General features: G+C 40.6%; 1 protein-coding gene across 1 annotated transcript in view; it reads right to left on the bottom strand.

The window, feature by feature from the left end:
- Window positions 1–21098, bottom strand: part of LOC122798797 (zinc finger protein 320-like) — a 166384-nt gene that overhangs the window by 79249 nt on the left and 66037 nt on the right. The window contains exon 2 of the mRNA XM_044067910.1: window positions 18958–19084. Within this exon, the coding sequence (XP_043923845.1) occupies window positions 18958–19084 (127 nt within the window). The remainder of the gene's footprint in view (window positions 1–18957; window positions 19085–21098) is intronic.

The following is a 21098-nucleotide window of genomic DNA, read 5'->3' as shown; positions in this document are numbered from 1 at the left end:
ATTATTTTTTTTTTTTGCACGGAACACCGATTTCTTTCCCTGGGAAAGAAATCAATGTTCCACCAGTTTGCTCTTTTGAGATTTCTAACATTTCAGTTCAATTAAATTGCATTTGGCATTTTCAGCATTCGATATGCTGATATAGACTCGATTTGACTCCCTTTAATGTCAGTAGGATGAGTCATCAGTTCTTAATGATGTAATTTACTATTTAAGGAGAAATTTTGGAGGGGAAAAGTTAGATTCTGATGAAATCCCTGCTTTAGAGGGAAGAAAGCGCTCAATCAACTGTTTTTTAAGGATATACCTGGAGATTTTAACGATATCTGGAGATTTTAACAATAAAGGAATGGTGTTTTGAGTCCATATGCAGTAACAGTGCTTTACATTGAGTGATTTGTGGACTAGTAGCACTGATTGGCTTCTTTTGGTTATTAACAAGGACTCCATACACTCTGGGTCCTGTTTCCTTGAACACAGTCCAAGGTATCTACTGAAATTATCTGCATTGACTAAGGGTTTGTAAAGTGGACTCCAAATCGACTTGACACTCAAAAGCAATTAATGAACCAGACAATAAACAACTGGATTGTCTGAGAGAATTTTTTTCAAACACCTTTATTGAATCATCACTTGTCACATAGGCAAACTTACATTTATATAAAAGTAACCAAACCATATTATCAAGTCCACATTTACAAACATTATACATCACATATATTGATACATATCATACAATCTAAGCAACATTACATAAATTATTCAATTTCTGCCTTTCCTTAAACCTCAATCTTCCCCAAAACATTTTCCTGCATGTATTGTTCCCACAATTTCCATTTTTTCTGTTACTCCTATCCTTTTCCAAAGATCCCAATTCCTGTTCTTTTATCTCTGTTACTATATTCCCTACTTCAAGTTTAGTTGGTTTAGATTTTGATTTCCATTTTCTAATAATTGCTTTTTTGGTAGCCACCAAAATTAAACTTAACAAGGCCTTACTATGTCTAGGCATTTCAGATCATGTATCCCAGCTAAAAAATAATTTTCCTTTGTTACGCTCATCTGCTTGCCTAGTTTTCCAGACAGAGTTCTCCATAAGGAATTTTTAAGTCTGCCAATTCATTGCACTCCCAAAACATATGTTCCTGGTTACCTCTTTCTTCCCCATTACACTTCCCACATTTGCCATCTACCTGAGGAAAAATCCCTTTGAGTCTGCTTGAGTTATAAAAGTATGCATGCAAACATTTCTGGGCAAAAATCCTAAATCTTCTAGATTTTGTTGCAAATTTGGGAGTCATACATATGTCCTTACATTGTTTATTTGTGAATTATAGATCTAATTTCTCTTACTTTTTCTGACTTTTTCAACAGCAACTTCTACACTAGATCAAATTAAAAACTCATCCAGTGTAGGTCTTGCATTTAGGATACCCCTATCCCTTTCTCTTTGTCTATACTGTGATATCAATCTCAGATAGGAAAAGCAATCACTAGCCTGCAAATCAAGTTTTCTTGGCCTCTTCCCATTCTATTACTTTTCCTTCTCTAATTATTTGCTCTCAATATATTGGTTTGTGTGTCTTCTTCCTCCAGTGAATTCTAGCCCCCTGTTGTCTATTGTCTGTACCCCTAATTGCAGTCATCCCTATCAGGTGAATCTCCTTTCTCCATTCCTGTGTTGGCTTACTTCTTAGTATATTTTCTACTACTTTACGATCATAACATTCTGTATGATCGTTATCCTCCTTAATGATCTGCATTCATAATCCCATTCTTTATTCATTTCTTGAATTACCCCTACTTCATCATCATACCTTTGCAAATTGAATTGTAGCCTTTTGCTTGTGTTATGACTAAGAGCCTTAACTGCTTAGCTCTATAACATCAACTTAACATTGGGTAATCCTAAACCTCCTTGTTCTATTGGGAGGATCAGCTTATCTCTCTTAACTCTTGCCCTCCTCCTCTCTCAAAATATTTAAACTCTTTTTAGTTACTATCCACAACTTATCCTCTTGTTAATAAAATATGCCTGACTATAAAACTAAAAGGGCTAAAAACATTTTACTGCTTGTATCTCGCTATTCGTGTCCATAGGTATGCTGGATCAGATGGGTCTTTTGGTATTCTAACCACTGCAGCTTTTTTCCAGGATGTTGGTGCAGCCCCTCCTTTTAAAATACCGTTAAAGAAAAGCTTCCAGATCTTCATCATTTTCTTATCTGCTAGCTTCCAAACTTACACCAGAATACCATCTGTTTCTGGAGACTTTCCTGTGGATTGGTTAAATATCACCAATTTTATCTCATTTCCCCCCATCTTAACTGTCGAGCCTCATCTACCTTTAACCTTTGCATATTTAAGCCTTCCATAAATATTTACATTTCTGCTTTTCCTTAATTTCCCCACTGCTTTATAGAAATTTCCCCACTGCTTTATAGAAATTTTCAAAAAATGTCTCCAATACCACTGAAGAATCTCTATTATTTTTATTGTTACAGGCTAACCAAGTTTGACAACAACCCTTTCTACTTTATGTTGCCTAATTTGTTGTGCCAAAAGTTTTTGTGCTCTGGAGTTCTCAAAAACAGTTCCTAACAGCAGTGTTTTTAAACTCATGAATATTATCAAGGTACTCCCTTATCTTCGCTTTACTACTCTGCAGTTGTGCCTCTTGTTTTGTTGTGAGATTCAATTATTTTGTAACTCTTTAACCTTTGTTAGCCCCTCTAAATAATTATTACTTCTTAGCCAAATCTATTTTCTTCTATTTCTACCCTATTTTTAATCTCCACTTTCATTCTACCCTACTCACTAGCTATAAGTTATGTGGTACTTTCTTTCTTCTCTTATAACTCCAGGGTAATTTCCACTGCCCATCCCTTAATTCTTCTTTTTTAACAGCTAGTTACTGAAGCACCAGTGTCTCAACCTTACTTCATTATACTGCATTTTTATCTTAGTAATTACTGGCACATGATCTGAAATGGTTATTGGATGTGTATCAAAGTTCTCAATTAAATGCACATGTACCTGTGAAATATCATTTCTGTCAAGTATAGCCCAGTTATTATACCTTGAAGAGTAATATGGAAATTCTGTTGGGTTCCTACTACTGAATTTTTGTCTTCCATACCAAATCGTTTCCTACATCTTTTTCAGAAATCTACCCTCTTTTCTTATATTTTCCCTTCTAGGTCCCCATTTACATCCTCAGTATTGTAAATCAAATTCCAATCCCCACCTATAAGTAATATTCCCTGCTGAAGGCTGATTATTTCACCTGAAATCTTTTAAGCTCCAAAAACAGCACTTCCAGGTGGAATATAAATGCATGCCAGTGTAATTGTCATCCCTTGCCAGCAGCCCCTTACTACTTCAAATCTGTCATTATTATCGTTTTTTCTCTTCTGTCACTTTTGGAGCTCCTTTAGCAATGAATACAGGTTTCCCCTTCTCCTTTGTCCCTGATATTCTGCAGAATATCCATCCAGAAATCCTTTATCAAATTTACATGCTCAGTTCTTATGGTTCATAGGTTGATACTAGGCTATCTGCCCTAGGGCATTTACAAGCCTAGCCAGAGTGTGTTTGGCTTTTGCCACCCTTTTAGATTAGTTGACTGTGCATCTGTATAGTAGGTCACAGAAGGTAGCCCTTTTAAGGTTAGTTTACTGTGCCTCTGTCAAGTAGGGACACAGAAGAGATCCCAGGGGTAAACCTACGATCTCCCATCCACTCGTCATGATTTCTCTTGAAGAGAGTCAGTGAGGGGCTCTGCCTAACTTGGACTGGGATTTTGTTCCAGAGTGAGGGGAGCCTCTGGGATATGAATCTGTCCCTCCAGCATGTCCTATTTATTTCTGTGCTGAGGTTTAAGTCCCTGGAGTGTGTAGCTCTAAGGGATTTGGATTTCTTGAGGTGGAGCATGTCCATTAATTCTGGGTTGGACATGGCTTTATACGTCAGGCACAGACTGCCTCTGAGTAGGCGGTAAGCAACTGAGTAGAGCTGCAGTTTCTTTAGCCGAACAGCATAGGGCATCTGTTTTGAGTCCCTTGATCCTCTTGGTGAGGTACTTTTGGGGTCTTTCCAGTTGCTGCAGGTGTCGGGTAAGGTACATCCAAAATGGGGCACTGTATTCAATTATGGGCCTGATGAGTGATGAGTAGAGGGGCACAATGACTTCTCTTGATCTAGATGTGAAACCTTTCATGATAAGGTGGGCTATATGGAAGGTCTTTCTAACTACTTTGGCAACGTGATTGTCAAAGGACAGATTACTATCTACTTGGGTCCCCAAATCCCTAATTACTTCTTCAGAACTTAATGGATTACCCACCTATGTGGTAATTTGTGGGCACTTTGTTTTTCCCAAAGGGGATGACTATGCATTTTTTGGCATTTAGCTTTAGGCCATGGCTCTGGCACCAGTTATAAGTCTCTGTGAGACCATTTTGAAGGATGCTTGTGTCAGCCGGGGAGTCGATTATGGCACCCAGTTTGCAGTCATCTGCAAACTTGGTCAGCCATAGTCCTTCCGTGTTAGCCTGTACCCCAGAGAAATATATTCCGAACAAGAGAGGTCTCAGGACTGAGCCTTGTGGGACACCACTTGTAACTGGTTTAGAGTCTGACATGGCACCTGCAATTCTGACCATGTGGGTTCTATCCCTGAGCCAGTTTGCAACCCATCTTGTGGCATAGGGGTTGATATTTAAGCTGGTGAGCTTATTTATGATGCCCAAGTGGGGTATTGTGTCGAAGGCATTTGCGAGGTCCAGGTAGGTTGTGTGGACTACCTTCCCTTCGTCTATGGCCCTGGTAACTGTTTCAAAGAAGTTGACCAGGTTCAAGAGGCAAGAGCTGCCCTTAACAAAGCCGAATTGGGTAGGATCCAGTGTCTGGAGGTTCCCAATGTCTTTGTTTATGAGTTCCATGATGATACGCTCCATAGCTTTGCAGACCAGGCTAGTCAGGCTTATAGGGCGATAGTTTCTGAGGTTCATTGTGGCACCACCTTTGTGGAGCGGGACCACTATTCGTGTACGCCATTCCTTGGGTACAAATCCTGTAGTAAGGCAGAGATTGAACAGTGACTTTATGTGAGGGTTAAGTTCTTCTTGAAGCTCGTGTAAGATGCAGCCCGGGACACCGTCCGGTCCCATTGATGCTGTGTTTTTTGCTTTGGAGAGGGCAGCTCTCACCTGTTCATCTGTGATGTCAGGGAGGCTACACTCTGTTGGGATAGACATTTGCTCTTTTGGGGGGGGGTGGGGAGAGAACTTTGCACTGAACCTGTCTGCCAGGATGTTGGCAATGTCTGTGGGTTCAGTGTATTTATTTGTCATTTTGCACGAACTCAGAGCATATCTGGGAGTTGCCACCCAGGTTCCTGATATAACTGAAGAAGGCCTTGTGATTGTCTTTAGTGTCTTGTGCAATTTTTCTTTCGAAGCTGGCTTTAGATGATTTTATGAGGGATCGTAGTTTCTTGCTAGTACTGATCAGAGATGCCTTCCCTTTTTGGGATTTTTCTCTATCATGTAGTAGTTTCCTCCTTCTGTTGCATAGCTTATTTATGGCCGGGGTCCACCAGACAGGTCTCCTGCCTTTGGGGGAGTGAGTCTTGGTTTTATTTGGGATAGCACGATCCATGCATTCCTGTAGGTGTCCATAGAATGCGTTTGTAAAGGATTCTGCAGTTTGAGCCATATTTTCCACTGGCGCGGGGGCTTTGAAGGATACCACCTCGGTTTTGAGAAGTGTGAAGCTTGCTTTTGAGAAGTTCTTCACCGTGGTTTCCTTGGCTGGGGGTGGGGACGGGATATAGATGTCCAGTGAGATTAATTTATGGTCTGACCTTACCAATGAAGGGTATACCTCTGGTATGGAACATAGATTCCCCATGTTGGTGATGACCAGGTCCAATATGTTTTCCCCTCTTGTGGGGGTGGTGACCAGTTGTTCCATAGCATTTGAGTTTATAAATTCTAGGAATCATTGGGTGAGGGTGTTGGGGCATGAGTAGTTTTCCCAGTCAATGTTTGGGTAGTTGAAGTCATCCAATATAATGGTGTTTGGAGAGACCTTCATATTCTCCAGTGTTCTCAGGAAAGCCGAGTGGGGTTCCGGAGTTTGGGAGGGTGGTCTGTAGCAGGCTACAAATTGAAAGGCAGTTTTGCCCACTGTTAGTTGCACATGGATGGTCTCTGATGCTTCGTGCAGTGCTACTAACCTGGAGGTGTGGGTATCTTTGATGTATATGGATACTCCGCCTCCTTTTGTGGTTCGGTCCGAGTTTTGCGGCCGAAAAGCATGGTATGAAGTATAACCTGGTAGTGCTGGGATGCTTTCGGGAGCCTTGAACCAGGTTTCTGTTACTGCACAGATATCGATATTCTCCATACTGAGGAGAGCCTCGAGTGCATGCATCTTGAGGTTTAGACTTCTGGCGTTGAGCAGCATTACCCTTATTTTTTTTTTTTCATTGTGTTGTCTATGGAGGTGGGTTTGTCTTTTGAGCCTTGCCTAAAAAAGGCACTATGGGGGTGGCAACAGCCTTAGCCAGTATTCGAAAGCCCAGGGGTGACAGATGCAAGCCATCCCTAGCAAAGCAACGTGGCTTGTCGAGCATGCCATCCCAGGCTGACATACACTGGATCCCCTTTAAATGACACCAGTACTTTAGCCAATTGTTAAAATTGATCATTTTGTCTTTATATTGTGGCATCATTTTTGGTGAGGGCAAGATGCTGCTCAAGGTCAGGGTCATACCGGCCTGGGCTACATGATCAGAGAGCTCCTCTGTGTCTCTTTTCATGTAGTCCAGGGAGGTACGTCTCAGGTCATTCATAGGTTCATAGGTTTATACTAGGCTATCTGCCCTAAGGCATTTATAAGCCTAGCCCAAAGTTTTGTGGCTTACGCCACCCCTTATGTTAAAAAATACTGTGCCCATTAGTTTGTTGTGCCTCTGTCAAGCAATGACACAGAGATGATTCCCGGGGTAAACCTACGATCTCCCATCCACCGGTCAAGATTTCTCTTGAACAGAGCCAGCGAGGTGTTCTGCCTCACATGGACCGGGATTTTATTCCACAGCATAGGGAGTCTCTGGGTGACAAATCTATCCCTCCAGCATGTCCTATTTATATCCGTGCTAAGGTTTAAGTCGCTTGCTCTAGTGGATCTGGTAGATTTGGATTTTTTGAGGTGGAGCATGTCCATTAATTCCGGGTTGGACATGGCCTTGTATGTCAGGCACAGGTCACCTCTGAGCAGGCGGTATGCGACTGAATAGAGCTGGAGTTTCTTCAGTCTGGCAGCATATGACAGATTTTGGAGTCCCTTTATCGTTTTGGTGAGGAACTTTTGGGGTCTCTCCAATTGCTGCAGGTGTCGGGTGAGATACATCCCAAATGGGGCATTGTACTCTATCATTGGTCTGATAAGTGAAGAGTACAGGGGAACAATGACCTCACTTGATCTGGATGTGAATCCCTTCATGATCAGGTGGGCAATGTAGAAGGTCTTTCTAACCACTTTAGCAATGTGAGTGTCAAAAGAAAGGCCACTGTCAACCTGGGTCCTGAGGTCCCTGATAACCTCTTCTGTGCTTAATGGATTGCCACCTATATGGTAACTTGGGGTTACCTTGTTTTTCCCGAAGGGTATGACTATACATTTTTTGGCATTTAACTTCAGGCCATGGCTCTGGCACCAGTTATCAGTTTCCGTGAGACCCCTCTGAAAGATATCTGTGTCCGATGTACTTTCCACTATGGCGTCCAGTTTGCAGTCATCTGCAAACTTTGTCAGCCATAGTCCTCCTATGTTTGCCTGTACTTCTGAGAAGTAGATGCTGAACAACAGGGGGCCAAGGACTGAGCCCTGTGGGACACCACTTGTGACCGGCTTGGAGTCTGACATGGCGCCAGCAACTCTAACCCTGTGGGTTCTGTCCTTTAGCCAGTTTGCAACCCATCTTGTGACATATGGGTTTACATTTAAGCTGGTAAGTTTCTCTATAATACCCGAGTGGGGTATTGTGTCGAAAGCTTTTGCAAGGTCAAGGTAGGCTGTATGGACTGCCTTTCCCTCATCAATGGCCTTGGTGACTGTTTCGAAGAAGTCGACCAAGTTCAAAAGGCCCTTGACAAAGCCAAACTGGGTCGGGTCCAATGTCTGCAAGTCCCCTATGTCTTTGTTTATGAGTTACATTATGATCCTCTCCATAGCTTTGCAGACCAGGCTTGTTAAGCTTATGGGGCGGTAATTACCAGGGTCCGTAGAGGCACCGCCTTTGTGGAGTGGGACCACAGTTGCCGTACGCCACTCCTTGGGCACTTATCCTGTGGTAAGGCTAAGATTAAACAGCTGCCTTATATGCGGGTTTAGTTCCTCATTGAGTTCGTGTAGCACACAGCCGGGGACACCATCCGGTCCCATTGATGCTGTGTTTTTAGCTTTAGAGAGAGCAGCTTTCACCTGCGCATTTGAGATGTCTGGGAGGCTACACTCTGCTGGGATAGTTATCTCTCCTTTTGGGGGGGAGAGGGGGGTGAAGTTTGCACTGAACCTGTCTGCCAGTATGTTGGCAATGTCTGTGGGTTCAGTGATTTTTGTATCATTTTGGACTAATTCTCTGCATATCTGGGAGTTTCCACCCAGGTTTCTAACATAGCTGAAGAAGGCCTTATAATTTTTTTTGAATCTATTGCAATTTTTCTCTCAAAGTTGGCCTTGGATGATTTTATGAGTGCTCGTATTTTTTTACTAATAATGATCAAGGGTGTCTTCTCTTTTATGGATTTTGCTCTATCATGTAACAGCTTTCTCCTCTTATTGTAAAGTTTGTTTATGGCTGGGGTCCACCAGACTGGACGTTTGCCCTTGGTGGAAAGAGTCTTGGTTTTATTAGGGATTGCCTGATCCATGCAGTCCTGGAGGTGTTCGTAGAAGGCATTTGTAAGGGCTTCTGCAGCTTGGATTGTGGTTTCCACTGGCTCGGGGGCCTTGAAGGATACCACACCAGTCTTGAGTAGTGTGAAGTTTGCATTAGAGAAGTTCTTCACTGTGGTCTTTTTTGTTTGGGGTGGGGGCGGGATGTGGATTTCCAGTGAGATAAGTTTGTGATCTGATCTCACCAATGACGGATATACTTCCGGTGTGGAGCATTTTGTCCCCATGTTTGTGATGATGAGATCAAGTATATTTTCTCCTCTTGTGGGAACGGTGACTAGTTGTTCCATGGCATTTGAATTTATGAACTCCAGGAACCTTTGGGCTAGAAAGTTGGGGCTTGAGTAATGTTCCCAGTCTATGTTCGGGTAGTTGAAGTCACCCAATATAATGGTGTTTGGAGATACATTTATACCCTCCAGTGTCTTCAGGAAGGCTGTGTGGGGTTCCTGAGTTTGAGAGGGTGGCCTGTAGCATGCTACAAATTGTAGAGCAGTTTTGCCTATGGTTAATTGCACCTGGATGGTTTCCGATGCTTCGTGCATTGCCACTAACCTGGAGGTGTGGGTATCCTTGATGAATATGGATACACCCCCTCCTTTTGTGGTGTGGTCCAGGTTTTGGGGCGGAGCATGATATGAGGTAAAACCTGATAGTGCCGGGGTGCTCTCAGGAGCCTTGAACCAGGTTTCAGTCACAGCACAGACATCGATGTTCTCCATACTGAGAAGGGCCTCGAGTGCGTGCATTTTAAGATTTAGACTTCTGGCATTGAGCAGCATTACCCTTAGTTTCTTCCCATTTTTGTTTTCTAGGGTGGTAGGTTTAGAATTTGAGCCTTGCCTAAAAAAGGCACTATGGGGGTGGCAAGAGCCTTAGTCAATATCCGGAATCCCAAGGATGACAGGTGCAAGCCGTCCCTTGCAAAGCAGCGTGGCTTGTCAAGCATGTCATCCCAGGCAGACAGACACTGGATCCCCTTTGAATGACACCAGAAATTAAGCCAATTGTTAAAGCTGATCATCTTGTCTGTATGTTGTGGCATCATTCTTGGTGAAGGAAGGGTACTGCTCAGGGTCAGGGTCATACCTGCCTGGGCTACATAATCAGAGAGCTCCTCTATGTCTCTTTTCATGTAGTCCAGGGAGGTACATCTCAGGTCGTTCACACCAGCATGGACAATGACTGTGTCATATTTGTACTTGCTGTGGAGTGACCCGAGTGCTTGTGTTATGTGGCGGATTCTAGCGCCCGATAAGCAGCTTACTGTGACCCCTCTCCTTGTTCAGCCTGGTGAGTGGGATGTCAGTGTGTCTGACTATGGAGTCACCTATGACAAGTATGTTTGGTGTTGTATTTGGCCTTAAGGGCTGTGACTGCTTTGCACACTGATTTTGTGGTTTATGTGTTGCCTGTGGTGTGTCATGAGGTGGCAGTTGCTTGGATGTCTGCTTTGGAGGCCTCTGCTGTTTAGGTAAATTTTTGCTCATAGCCTCCGAGTATGACTTTGTGTGTTTATGTGTTTGATTCATTGTTGTGATAGCTTTATGCGAGACTGGTTTTGTGGTGTGTGTAGCTGCCTCCTCCTCCTGTCTGGTCTTGCCAGTCCTGAGTTGAGAGAGCTCAGCCTCCAGTTTGGCTAAACAGCTGCATCTCTCGCAAGTATTTGTGTTATGTGGGAGGAGGAGAGGGTTGTCAGTGTACATGAGGCAATTGTAACATTGCCTCAATATTCCCAAATTCACCAACTGGACAGGAGAGGACGCCAGCATCTGGCCCTTCGACATGCTAGAGAAATTTAGAAGTTAGGGGTGTAACTGAATAAGAGAGGACTTAGTAAGGAAGTGGGTACTTCTGGGGGGGGGGTTTGCTAGTGAGGGACTTTGTATAATACAGAAGTGCTAAACCTGAAAAGAAGATGCTTTTAAGACAAGTAAAAGCTTTTAGGAACAAGTGCTGCACTTTTTAGTTAACGGATATACTGTTTAGATTACTAGTAGAGCAGTTCTAAGGGAAAAAATGAAGAACAGACTTTATGGAGCCAGAAAAAGTTTAACCTTGTTAAACCAGCGCTGCCTGATGCTGCTCTAGTGGCAACTCCACGCTAAATCGCGCTAAAGCACTCTAAAGCGTGCTTGATAGCAGGGGCTGGAAAGAGTCAGGAATTGACCTAAAACGGCCAATAAAACTACAGTTTCAAGTCAGTAACCACTCCCACGGGGGGCAGGGAAGCAGCTCAATGTTTTACACTGCCACTGATCAACAGAGACACTTTCCTCTAGCCCAAGCAAAAATGGCCTCAAACTTACAAAACAGTTCAAGAACAGCAAGCCTGTAACTTGAACTTTTTTAAATCTCAAAAAAGTGGGAAAAAAGCAAGATTTTTTTGTTTGTTTTTGTTTTTTCAGAGATAGCAGAGGTTCACAAGTAATATCAAGTTATAACAGTGCAGTAAATGACCCCACACAAGAGTGCTAGGTCAAAGACAGAAAATATGCAAGTTTTGAGAAAAAAACGATTTTAAAATTAAGTGCAAACAGGAAATTCAGTATACAGCTTTTGGGTGTGCTCTAAATACAGCTACTAATGCAGAAATCAAGTTTAACAAGCCAGAAAATGCTCAAACTAGGCAGCTATGCAGAACAAATAAACAGAGGAAAAATACTTAAAATCTCAAAAGTGGCTCCTTTCTTCTCTCAGCGTTTTCTCCTCCTGGTGGGTGCTTCACCAACAGCCAACAAGCCTGAAAAGATGCCAAAACCACGAGGCAACTAGGTTTTAAGAGAGGAAGATGAAGGAGTTTTGGAAATGACCCCTTTTGGCCAATAAAACTACAGTTTCAAGTCAGTAACCACTCCCACGGGGGGCAGGGAAGCAGCTCAATGTTTTACACTGCCACTGATCAACAGAGACTTTCCTCTAGCCCAAGCAAAAATGGCCTCACAGAAACTTACAAAACAGTTCAAGAACAGCAAGCCTGTAACTTGAACTTTTTTAAATCTCAGAAAAGTGGAAAAAAAGCAAGATTTTTTTGTTTGTTTTTTTTTTTTCACACCAGCATGGACAATGACAGAGTCATACTTGTACTTGCTTTGGAGTGACCTGGGTGCATGCGTTATGTGACAGATCCTGGCATCCGACAGGCAGTTTACAGTGACCTTCTCCTTGTTCAGTCTGGTGAGCGGGGCGTCAGTGTGTCTGACAATAGAGTCACCTATTACAAGTATATTAGGTGTATTGTTTAGCCTTAAGGGCTCTTAACAAATATATCTCTTGTAGCATTGTTACTTGCACTCTGCATTTCTTCTCTTTCCTTTTTGTCTATACCCATGAAAAATCACATTCCAAGATAATCTGGAAAGTGCCGTCCTTATGGTAAGAAGTCAGAATTCCCACATATTATATATGGCAGCTTTTTAAGTGTCTATTTCAAGCTTTTGTGTTAAATTCACCTATTAATGTTTGGCAGGTTAATCTTTTATACATTTTTGTTATCATAAACATTGAAACCAGTGCCACATTTCACAAGACATTTTATTTTAATAAAAACCCTCAAAAAAAAAAAAAAAAAAACACAACCCAGAGCACCCCCATAACCTGTTAAGTTAATGCAAATGCACATAACTATGTCCATCCTCAAATACTGAAGTTTAACCCTCCTAATAGGAACATTGGTACCAAATAGATAGCCCTAATTAACCAGAAACTGAGGTTATCCATGCTATAATGCATGTTACTGCTTCTACTTACACTAATTGGTGTCTTGTTCTTTCTTTTACCTTTACCCCACAAGTGAAAACTATTTATATACTTTCAGAAAGCATTAACCTTTTAGCCTTGAAGAAACCAGTGTCCTTTTACTGCCTTTAGCTTGTCTCCATGGAAGAGTAAGAGAAAAAAGTACAAGTTTGTTGCAGCCTGCAAGACAAGCTGAAACATTTATTGCTAAAGGAAAACTTTTCATTGTATTCAGTGTTCTCATATTTACTTGCTTCCACTAAAAAAATATTAGATTAAGCCAAGGGTCTTAATGTAGGCATTTAACTGTTCAAAAGTAAGAGAAAACATATCAGCTCTACATATATTATGATCTGTATACTTATGTTCTGTATACATTTGCATCCCACCCCCACCTCAACATCCCAAGATTACAGCATATTAATTTAAACATGCTTTTCTCTCTTTTTTTCTCTTTCTGCACTATAAATGTCCATATTTTAATACCAAAAAAGAAGGAAGAAGAAAGAGAAAAGGAAAAAAGATATGTTTATTTTAATACATTTATCACATAAAAGAGCAGCAAATACTTTTCTCAATATAAGTTGCATATGTTATAGTAAGGTTTCACACAAATACTGTTGAGAAAATAAATAGTTTTACTTACAATTACTTTTTACTGCTTCCTCCTCCCCAATGTCCATCCACACAATACTGACAAAGTGAGGCAAATGCTTTTCAGTTCCCTGTACATTTAACAAAGTCAGCAAAAGTCCACTCTTTCCACTTAATTCTTCTACAGCCATATTTCACAAATGCAAATGAATCTTTGCAGTCTCACATTTATTCTCAAATTTCCGTGTTGCTAGTCTTCTTCGTATTCATCTCCATCTCTCAAATCCAGATTCCAGTTCAATTCCATGGTACTCACAATTCTTCTGGTCAACTCCTTGTGCTTTTTTGTCTTTCAAGCATTTTCCTTTGGAACAATGGAAAGGTTTCAATGGAAAAGTCTCTTTATATGCTTTATTATCAGAAGAACGAGAAAGAGAGTCTCCTTCTGCTTGATGGCTCATTTTTACTTGAGCAGACTTTTGCATTTTTCCTTAGCCTGCTCTGCATAAAAAAAAAAAAAAAAGTTTGATCCTCCAGGAAAAAAAAATATTCTGAAGACAGCTGGGTACAGCAGCTTGAATCTCACAGCTACCTCTTAATATTTCCTGATTACTGGAATGAATATGTTTCTCTTCTGCCTGGTGTACAGTAATCATGTTCCAAACACACTCTACTGTCTCCAACTTTTAATACGTTGCCCTTTTGCTGCAGTGTTGTCAGCATCAACTATTTCTGCTGGTAGGATTGTATCTTTACTAATAAAAGTCGTGGATCTTTCTCGTGGCCAGATTTGGAGCATATACACTATGAGCCCTTTCAAGTAATAGTTCCTGCTGTGGAAACCAGTTTGGTTGCTTATATATGCTTTCATAAAATTAATACAGTCTGTTCCTTCTAGTTTCTCTGGTACAGCAGAAAATTTCAAGATTTTCCCTATATGCTCTGTTCTCTAATTTTACCATTGTTTAAACATCTCTTCTTGAGCAGTCTCATACGCAGTTAGGCTTTTCTTCATTTTGATCTCAGCTCATCTGAATATCTGTTTAGAGCTTCTTTCATTTTTCCAGCCTTTTGTTACTTGAGTTGATCTACTCCTTCAGTGTTGTTTGTTTTTTTAATCATCTCTGTGCACATTTGACTTTTTTTCCTCTAGATTACTGGAAGCCATGTCTTGCATCAAAGATGGAGCTTGAACTGTTTTTTTGCCAAACAGTTGCAGGATTCTTCCTAGCCAGTATCTTCTCTCCACCTTTTCTAGATGATTTTCTTTCAGGCTCACTTTTCCTGTTTGCAGGCATCCAGGCACTGTACTTACTAACCAATAATTGAATTTTACTCAAGCTGCCAATATCACTGGCAGTTGTTTCGCAGTTTCTGTTTTCATACTGGGACAGCTGAAGTTAAGCTGTTGATCAGTGTGCAACCATCTTGGTCACTGATGTTTGAGAGAAATTTGGTGAAATTTGGTACTGAGTTCAGACTGAACTGTGATACCACCAGAATTTCATCCTGTGAAGCCTGACTTAAGAGACCATGAGGATTACTGAAGCCATGAACCCAAGTATTTTGAGAAACTCACCACTTGAGTCACAGTTCTGATTTGCTAGACATAAAGTAGATTTAAATGTTATAAGCTAATGTTGTGTATAGAAATAGTATAATCCAACCAGCATTTCCTATTTATTAGGCAGTTTAGAAAAAAAAAAACACTATGGAAGAAGGATTCAGGGATTTCTTTAGACTGAGAGTGAATCCAACATTCTAGAGGAAGTTCACAGAAAAAAATCAAAGGCCTTTAAGAAGGTGTTAAGAGTAAATATATTACATCAGACAGTTGCCAAGATAAGGACATATGTGAATTCCTTGGAGTCGACAGAAACTTATGAATGGTGCCAGACACACTGAATATCCGTAGAGCTATAAATATTCCAAAGGGTAAAGAAGTAACCTGATAGTATTGAGTCTAAGACAGACAACTTCAAATATTTTCTGTGACTTTTGCAACTAGAAGTGTGTCTATATATTTGTGTATTCTTTAAGTTCAGAGTAACCAGAACAGCATTTCACTAAAAACAAACTGAATAAACAAGAGAGCATCTTGAAGTGAGGAATCTTTAGAAAAATATTTAGTCTGGACAGGTTTAGAATAGGCCTCCAATTTGCTTCTTTATGGGGAACTAGAGAAAGTCTTGAATAAAAACATTTCCCCACCAGAATTGAGGCACTACAAAAGATGATTTGAAACAATAGGTAGAATTGGGAGTTCTTGGTCTTTTGGAATCTAAGGAATGCCCAAGAGTGTTGGTGTGGAATTCCACTGACGCTTATTACCTCTTCCTATGATGTTCAAAAGCCAAATATTGGAAGCCATTCTTGCCCATAATGGTGAGGAAAGGGAAAGTTGCCAACAAGTCTATGGGAAGAAGAAAGGAATGCCAGGTGGGAAGGGTAAAAAGGCAACAGTAGACAGGGGTGGTCTGTATTATGATTGGAGCCCTAGTATCCAGGCTGCATAGGTTCAGAGCCTCATTGCCATTTATTTTTTAATTAACATTTACCTGATGTTCAATGTTGTTTCTGAAAAAAGGTAATTACTATCATATCTAAATCACTGGAGAAAGAAAAATGTGTTTTATACCTTGCATGATTTTACCCCTTTCTTCTATCTTCTTGAGGACTTCAGCTGAGGGACTCCAAACAAATCTCTAGCAAGACGGGCATTGAACACCTGTACCCTAAAGCTTTCAGAAAGGGACTGGGGCCTTAGCAAAGCATGCCTACCAATAAAAGAGCAAATAGCAGCAACTCTAGTAGCTGCAAAAATGGCATCCTAGCCACATTTAATAGAATGTTTAGCTATGGGTGAGGCAGAATGGAGAATCTCTACCAAATTAGAGCCTTAGTCTTTACTGGGAATCTCAGCCATTTTCAGAATTCTGACCTATGCTACCCACATGGATAAGAGAAATGTTACCATAGAGGTTTGACAATTAATAGCCAAAAAGAACAGACTGACAGAGGTATAATGTTTTTGGTCATATCTGTCTAAGGATGTGCTTTCTTTAAGATCAGGAAGTGGGTTGGCACTGGAACCAGTTTAGCTTCCCCTCTATAAAACTCAGCTGAAATGACTGCAGGGTCAGCAATAGGACTTGATGTGAGTCCTAAACCCTGTAGGATCTAGACAGCCTTTTTGGAACAGTAGTCTGAGACTGAATGGAAAAAAGAAGCTGAAACAAAGGCACCCTCTAAGATTCCAAGCACGGAGGAATGGTAACTGGTTTGGGAATATCTATATGAAGGATATCAAAATGCCTTCTTTGAGAGAGGGTCCATACCACATTTTCCATTGTTAAAATGGAAGAAAGTTTTGGAGTGCAGGCTTGAGATCATAAGAGAAAAAATAAGCATTTTGTCAAAAATAGAGTCATATGAAATGGAAGAGGTACTGATCGACGCCTGTTGTGGCTATCCAAACATGCTGAGTAGATAAGAGTATTGTAAAAGTGATGGAAGGCAAGAAATAACTTTGGGAGGTTTCTCAAATAAAAATAATTGATACACAAGGTACAGACAGACAACTGCAGGGTTTTTGCACAGGCTATGGAACTTGACAAGAAGGGAATTTAGCAACCTTTAGTATATGCAACTGAGTGTGCAGCTAGACAAGAAAAGAGGAAAAAAGTTTGATTGATATATAACAAGGGACCTGAAGATAGCAAATGATGATTTGCAAAAACTGCCAAGGAATACACGGAATAACATTGTAGAATAAGGGGTACTTTATGCAGTCATTAGTTTTGTTGAAAAAGGGTTGGCATTTACATGGAAAATCTGGAAGGACAGCTTCTGTTGTACTGGGGAACATAATTATAGCAAGACTTTGGATCAGGACTTAATACATTATTATAGTAATAAGTAATTAGCTCACCTCCGAGTAATGAGGAGTCACATTGCAAGTAATTAAATGACAGATGATGTCATGTGTAAATACGTTTATAGTGCAACTACCGCCTACATATATAAGTAATATATTTATACACACCCACACCCACACACACACATATCCATACATATATATATATATATATATATATATATATATATATATTAGTTTGTTTGTTTTTTTTTCTCTCCCTCTCTGCCAAGTGTGGGATGCATTACACTTAGGAATAGTATCCTAATCAAGGTATGCAACCCTTGATTCAAGGTGACATATCAAGTAAAGATGGCCAAGAATATGGGTAGTTGCTATGAGCACATCACAGGTAAAACACACACAGACAAAGTTTTTAACAGAGCAACCCATTGGGTACCAGTGGTAATGCAGGGTTAAGGAGAGCAATAACAAAAAGGCAGCCTGACTACAGAGCCTGCATAGTTACACAATATATAGCAGAGTCCTGCATGTACCGAACAGTGAACAGTAATACATTTAAAGGTTTCAGCTTTAGTACGAGCAATACGAGGGTATGAAAAGGAGATTTTAGAGAATAAGCTGAGGTACCATTGCCCCTGTTATTTTAAAAGGGGGGGTACTATTAACGGACTCTGAGACATGTATATGACAGGGGAATATGGGGTGATATTAGAGTGGAAGGTGGAGAGCACAGTAAGGAAGTATTGGAAGAGAAAGGGAGAGATGCTAGGGCAGAATGCAATGAGAAGCATTAGGATAGGAGTGATAGAAATAAAAGGACTTAAGGTACATTAAACCTAAAAAAAGGAAAGGAGAACAGGACTATGGTACCACCGGAGAACTCAACCTACCCAGAGTGCAACAAGCATTACAGTGGTTGGGAACAGACAGGCTGTGGATGCCAGAAAAGATAACAGACGTTGAACCTTAGAAACAATTTTAAATAGGTTGTACATAGTTAAAGGGGGTTGTACTGGTGAGGGAAACAAAGTGAAAGAAAGCAACGGCTGATTTAGAAAAGAAAGAGGGGAAGGAAAATTAAGGAGATAATAACAGGGAAGGGGAAAAGGAGCAGAAGACACAAACGCAATCAAAACATAAAAATTAAGAAAGACCAAACTGATATTTAATGAATGGAATTTTCATTAGTACATTGTGTATTTTACAGTAAACTAAATTAGACATAGATGCATGTATTTTTAGCTTAAACTTTTCTGTTAAATTAAAAGAAAACATGCAGTAATAATAATAATAAATAAATCAAACATTAGGTCTCTCTCAAGCGGATACTACTTCATCCAGTGTCCAGGTAGCTCGGGTCCTGCCTTCGAAAGGATAAAGTAAGAATATGGCTGAAGTAATGAACTACGTTGTTGGATACTGAGACACTTATCAGTGTCTAATATCAGTTTCATTATTATTGTCACATTAAACATTCCTTTAATGACTCTGTTTCCCAGCTCTAGATTTCAATGCAGTTATGAACCATAAAACAAATAAAAAGTAGTATAAGAAACTAGATACACTGACGCTGCGCAAATCAATGTCATTCTCAGACGGGATTAAACATGCTAACACATCACATCACTCATCATAGAACATTACCATCCCTACAGTTAAATTACATGCAGCTAAACATGCTAACACATCACATCACTCATCATAGAACATTATCATTCCTACAGTTAAATTACATGCACCCCACAAATAAGAATAACACCTCCGAAATCCCGTCTTACCTACAGAAATCATGGTCTCATAGTTCTGTACCATCACCTCCTTGTGCAGCTCTTTCTGTTGTTTACTTAGCATCTTCCACTCCTCTCTTGAAAACCTGACAGCAACGTCTTCAAAGCTTTCTAGTGTCTGAAAGCAGACAGAATTTCTTTACTTGAGTTACTTTCATTTAGACAATTGATGAATTTTAAATATTTCAGCAAAAATTGTAACCGGATATGTTAAAATGTGGCACAGATGCACTGGTTGCCCATTTGTGAAAATGAACAATATTTTCATTTTTATATTCAATGACAGCTTTAGTGGGATAGTGAGCAGGATGACCAGTAATGTTCATTCTCTCCCGATATAACATGTTTGTAAGAAGACTTAGTGGCCAAAGACATTTAACATTTACTTATAAAGAACACAAAGGATAATGATTCGGTCTCTGATCATAACCAGCGTCCATGTTGGAGACATGGATGTCAAGCAATTCATCCTGAGAGGTGACTTGGGGCATTTATAATGAGAACACATAATAAAGATCATAATTCTTTGTAGTGCATGAAGCAGGTAAAGCCACATGCACTACAAGTTAAAGAAAAAAAAAAAAGAAAAAATGTAGGAGAATAAATAGTTTTGCCAGCTTTGTAAACCTTTAAAACCAAGGGAAATACTTCAGTGCTGTCAGACAGCAGACAGAAACAAAAGTGCCCCGCCGAATAACGAACTGCTTTAAAAGCTGTTAGACATGTCACTTTACCACTCTTTCTGCTTATAGATCCACAGGAGATTACTAGGCTAACGGTCCAAGAGCCCTTACAAGGTAACCAGAGCTTCCCAATTTTCAATAGCTAGGTGAACAAAGTTCAAAGAGGTATGAGCCTATGTTATAGCATCTAATACCAATTGCCTCTGTCCGTGAGGGACATGGACACCACCCCAGGAGTAAATTTAGGATTACCCAATCATTCATCTAGGCTGCACATCAACAGGGCCAATGAACTGCACTTTTATGCAGGGCATTCACCATACTGTCTCTCTGCCTGCAGTATCATAATCCTACCTTGATTTTAGACAGGTAAAACTTAAGTTATCTACTTTCACATCTAACTACTCTAGTGCACACTGCAGTGTTTAGGATAAACCATGTTTTTTCATCTTACCTTTAAGCATCCCCGTGACTAGCACTTGCTCCAAAACCTGCTGGAAAGCACTAGGAAGCCTTAAACTGATACAAGCACTCAACTCTCCTTGTTAATAAGGAAACACTCTAATACTGGGTGATTTCAACTACCCTGCCATTAACTGGGAAAACTACTCGTGTACCAACACCTTTGTCCAACGGTTCTTGGAATTCATAATTTCCAATGCCCTGGACCAACTAATCCATAGTCCTACCAGGGTATCCAGTATTTTAGACCTGATCATCACCAACATGGGAAATCGATGCTCCACACCTCTGGTCACCCCCTCATTGATCAGGTCTGACCATAAGCTAATCACCCTTGACAGCCACATCCCTCCCCCACCCCCCAGTAAGAAAACCTCCGTAAAAAAATTCTCCAAGGCCAACTTCATGCTGCTCAAGTCAAAAGTGACAAACTTCATGACACCCATGCAGACAGGAACTGAAAGTTTGACTGCTGAATCCTACACTAAGGCACTGTACGAGTACATACACTTGTGCATGAATCGTGCCATCCCAAATAGAATCAAGACGTTCTCTTCCAAAAAAAAAAAAAAGCCAATCTGGTTGTCCCCTGCCATAAACAAACTTTACAACAAAAGGAAGAAACTGTTGCAGAAAAGAGGAAAATCCCAGGATGCAAAAAACTCCCTTACCAGCCTCAGTAAGAAGCTGAGATCCCTTATAAAATCCTCCAAAGCTAGTTACAAAAATAAAATTGCCAAAGATTCCAACGACAACCACAAGGCATTCTATAGTTATGTCAAGAATCTAAATGGCAATGCTCAGATCTACTCTGAGCTACAACAGAATGGCATTAAATATACTGATCCCAAGGATATTGCCAATATCCTGGCAGACTGATTCAGTGCCAGCTTTACCCAACTTCACCCCCCGCACCCCCTAAAGGGCCCATCTCAATACCGAAAGATTGCCAAGTTCCGGTAATAACGGCCACACAGGTAAAAAAAC

Source organism: Protopterus annectens, chromosome 3.part1 (assembly GCF_019279795.1).
Source record: "Protopterus annectens isolate FY-2018-M chromosome 3.part1, PAN1.0, whole genome shotgun sequence".
NCBI lineage: Eukaryota > Metazoa > Chordata > Ceratodontiformes > Protopteridae > Protopterus > Protopterus annectens.
Note: the sequence above shows the minus strand (reverse complement) of the source record. Positions and strands in the feature narration are given on the sequence as shown.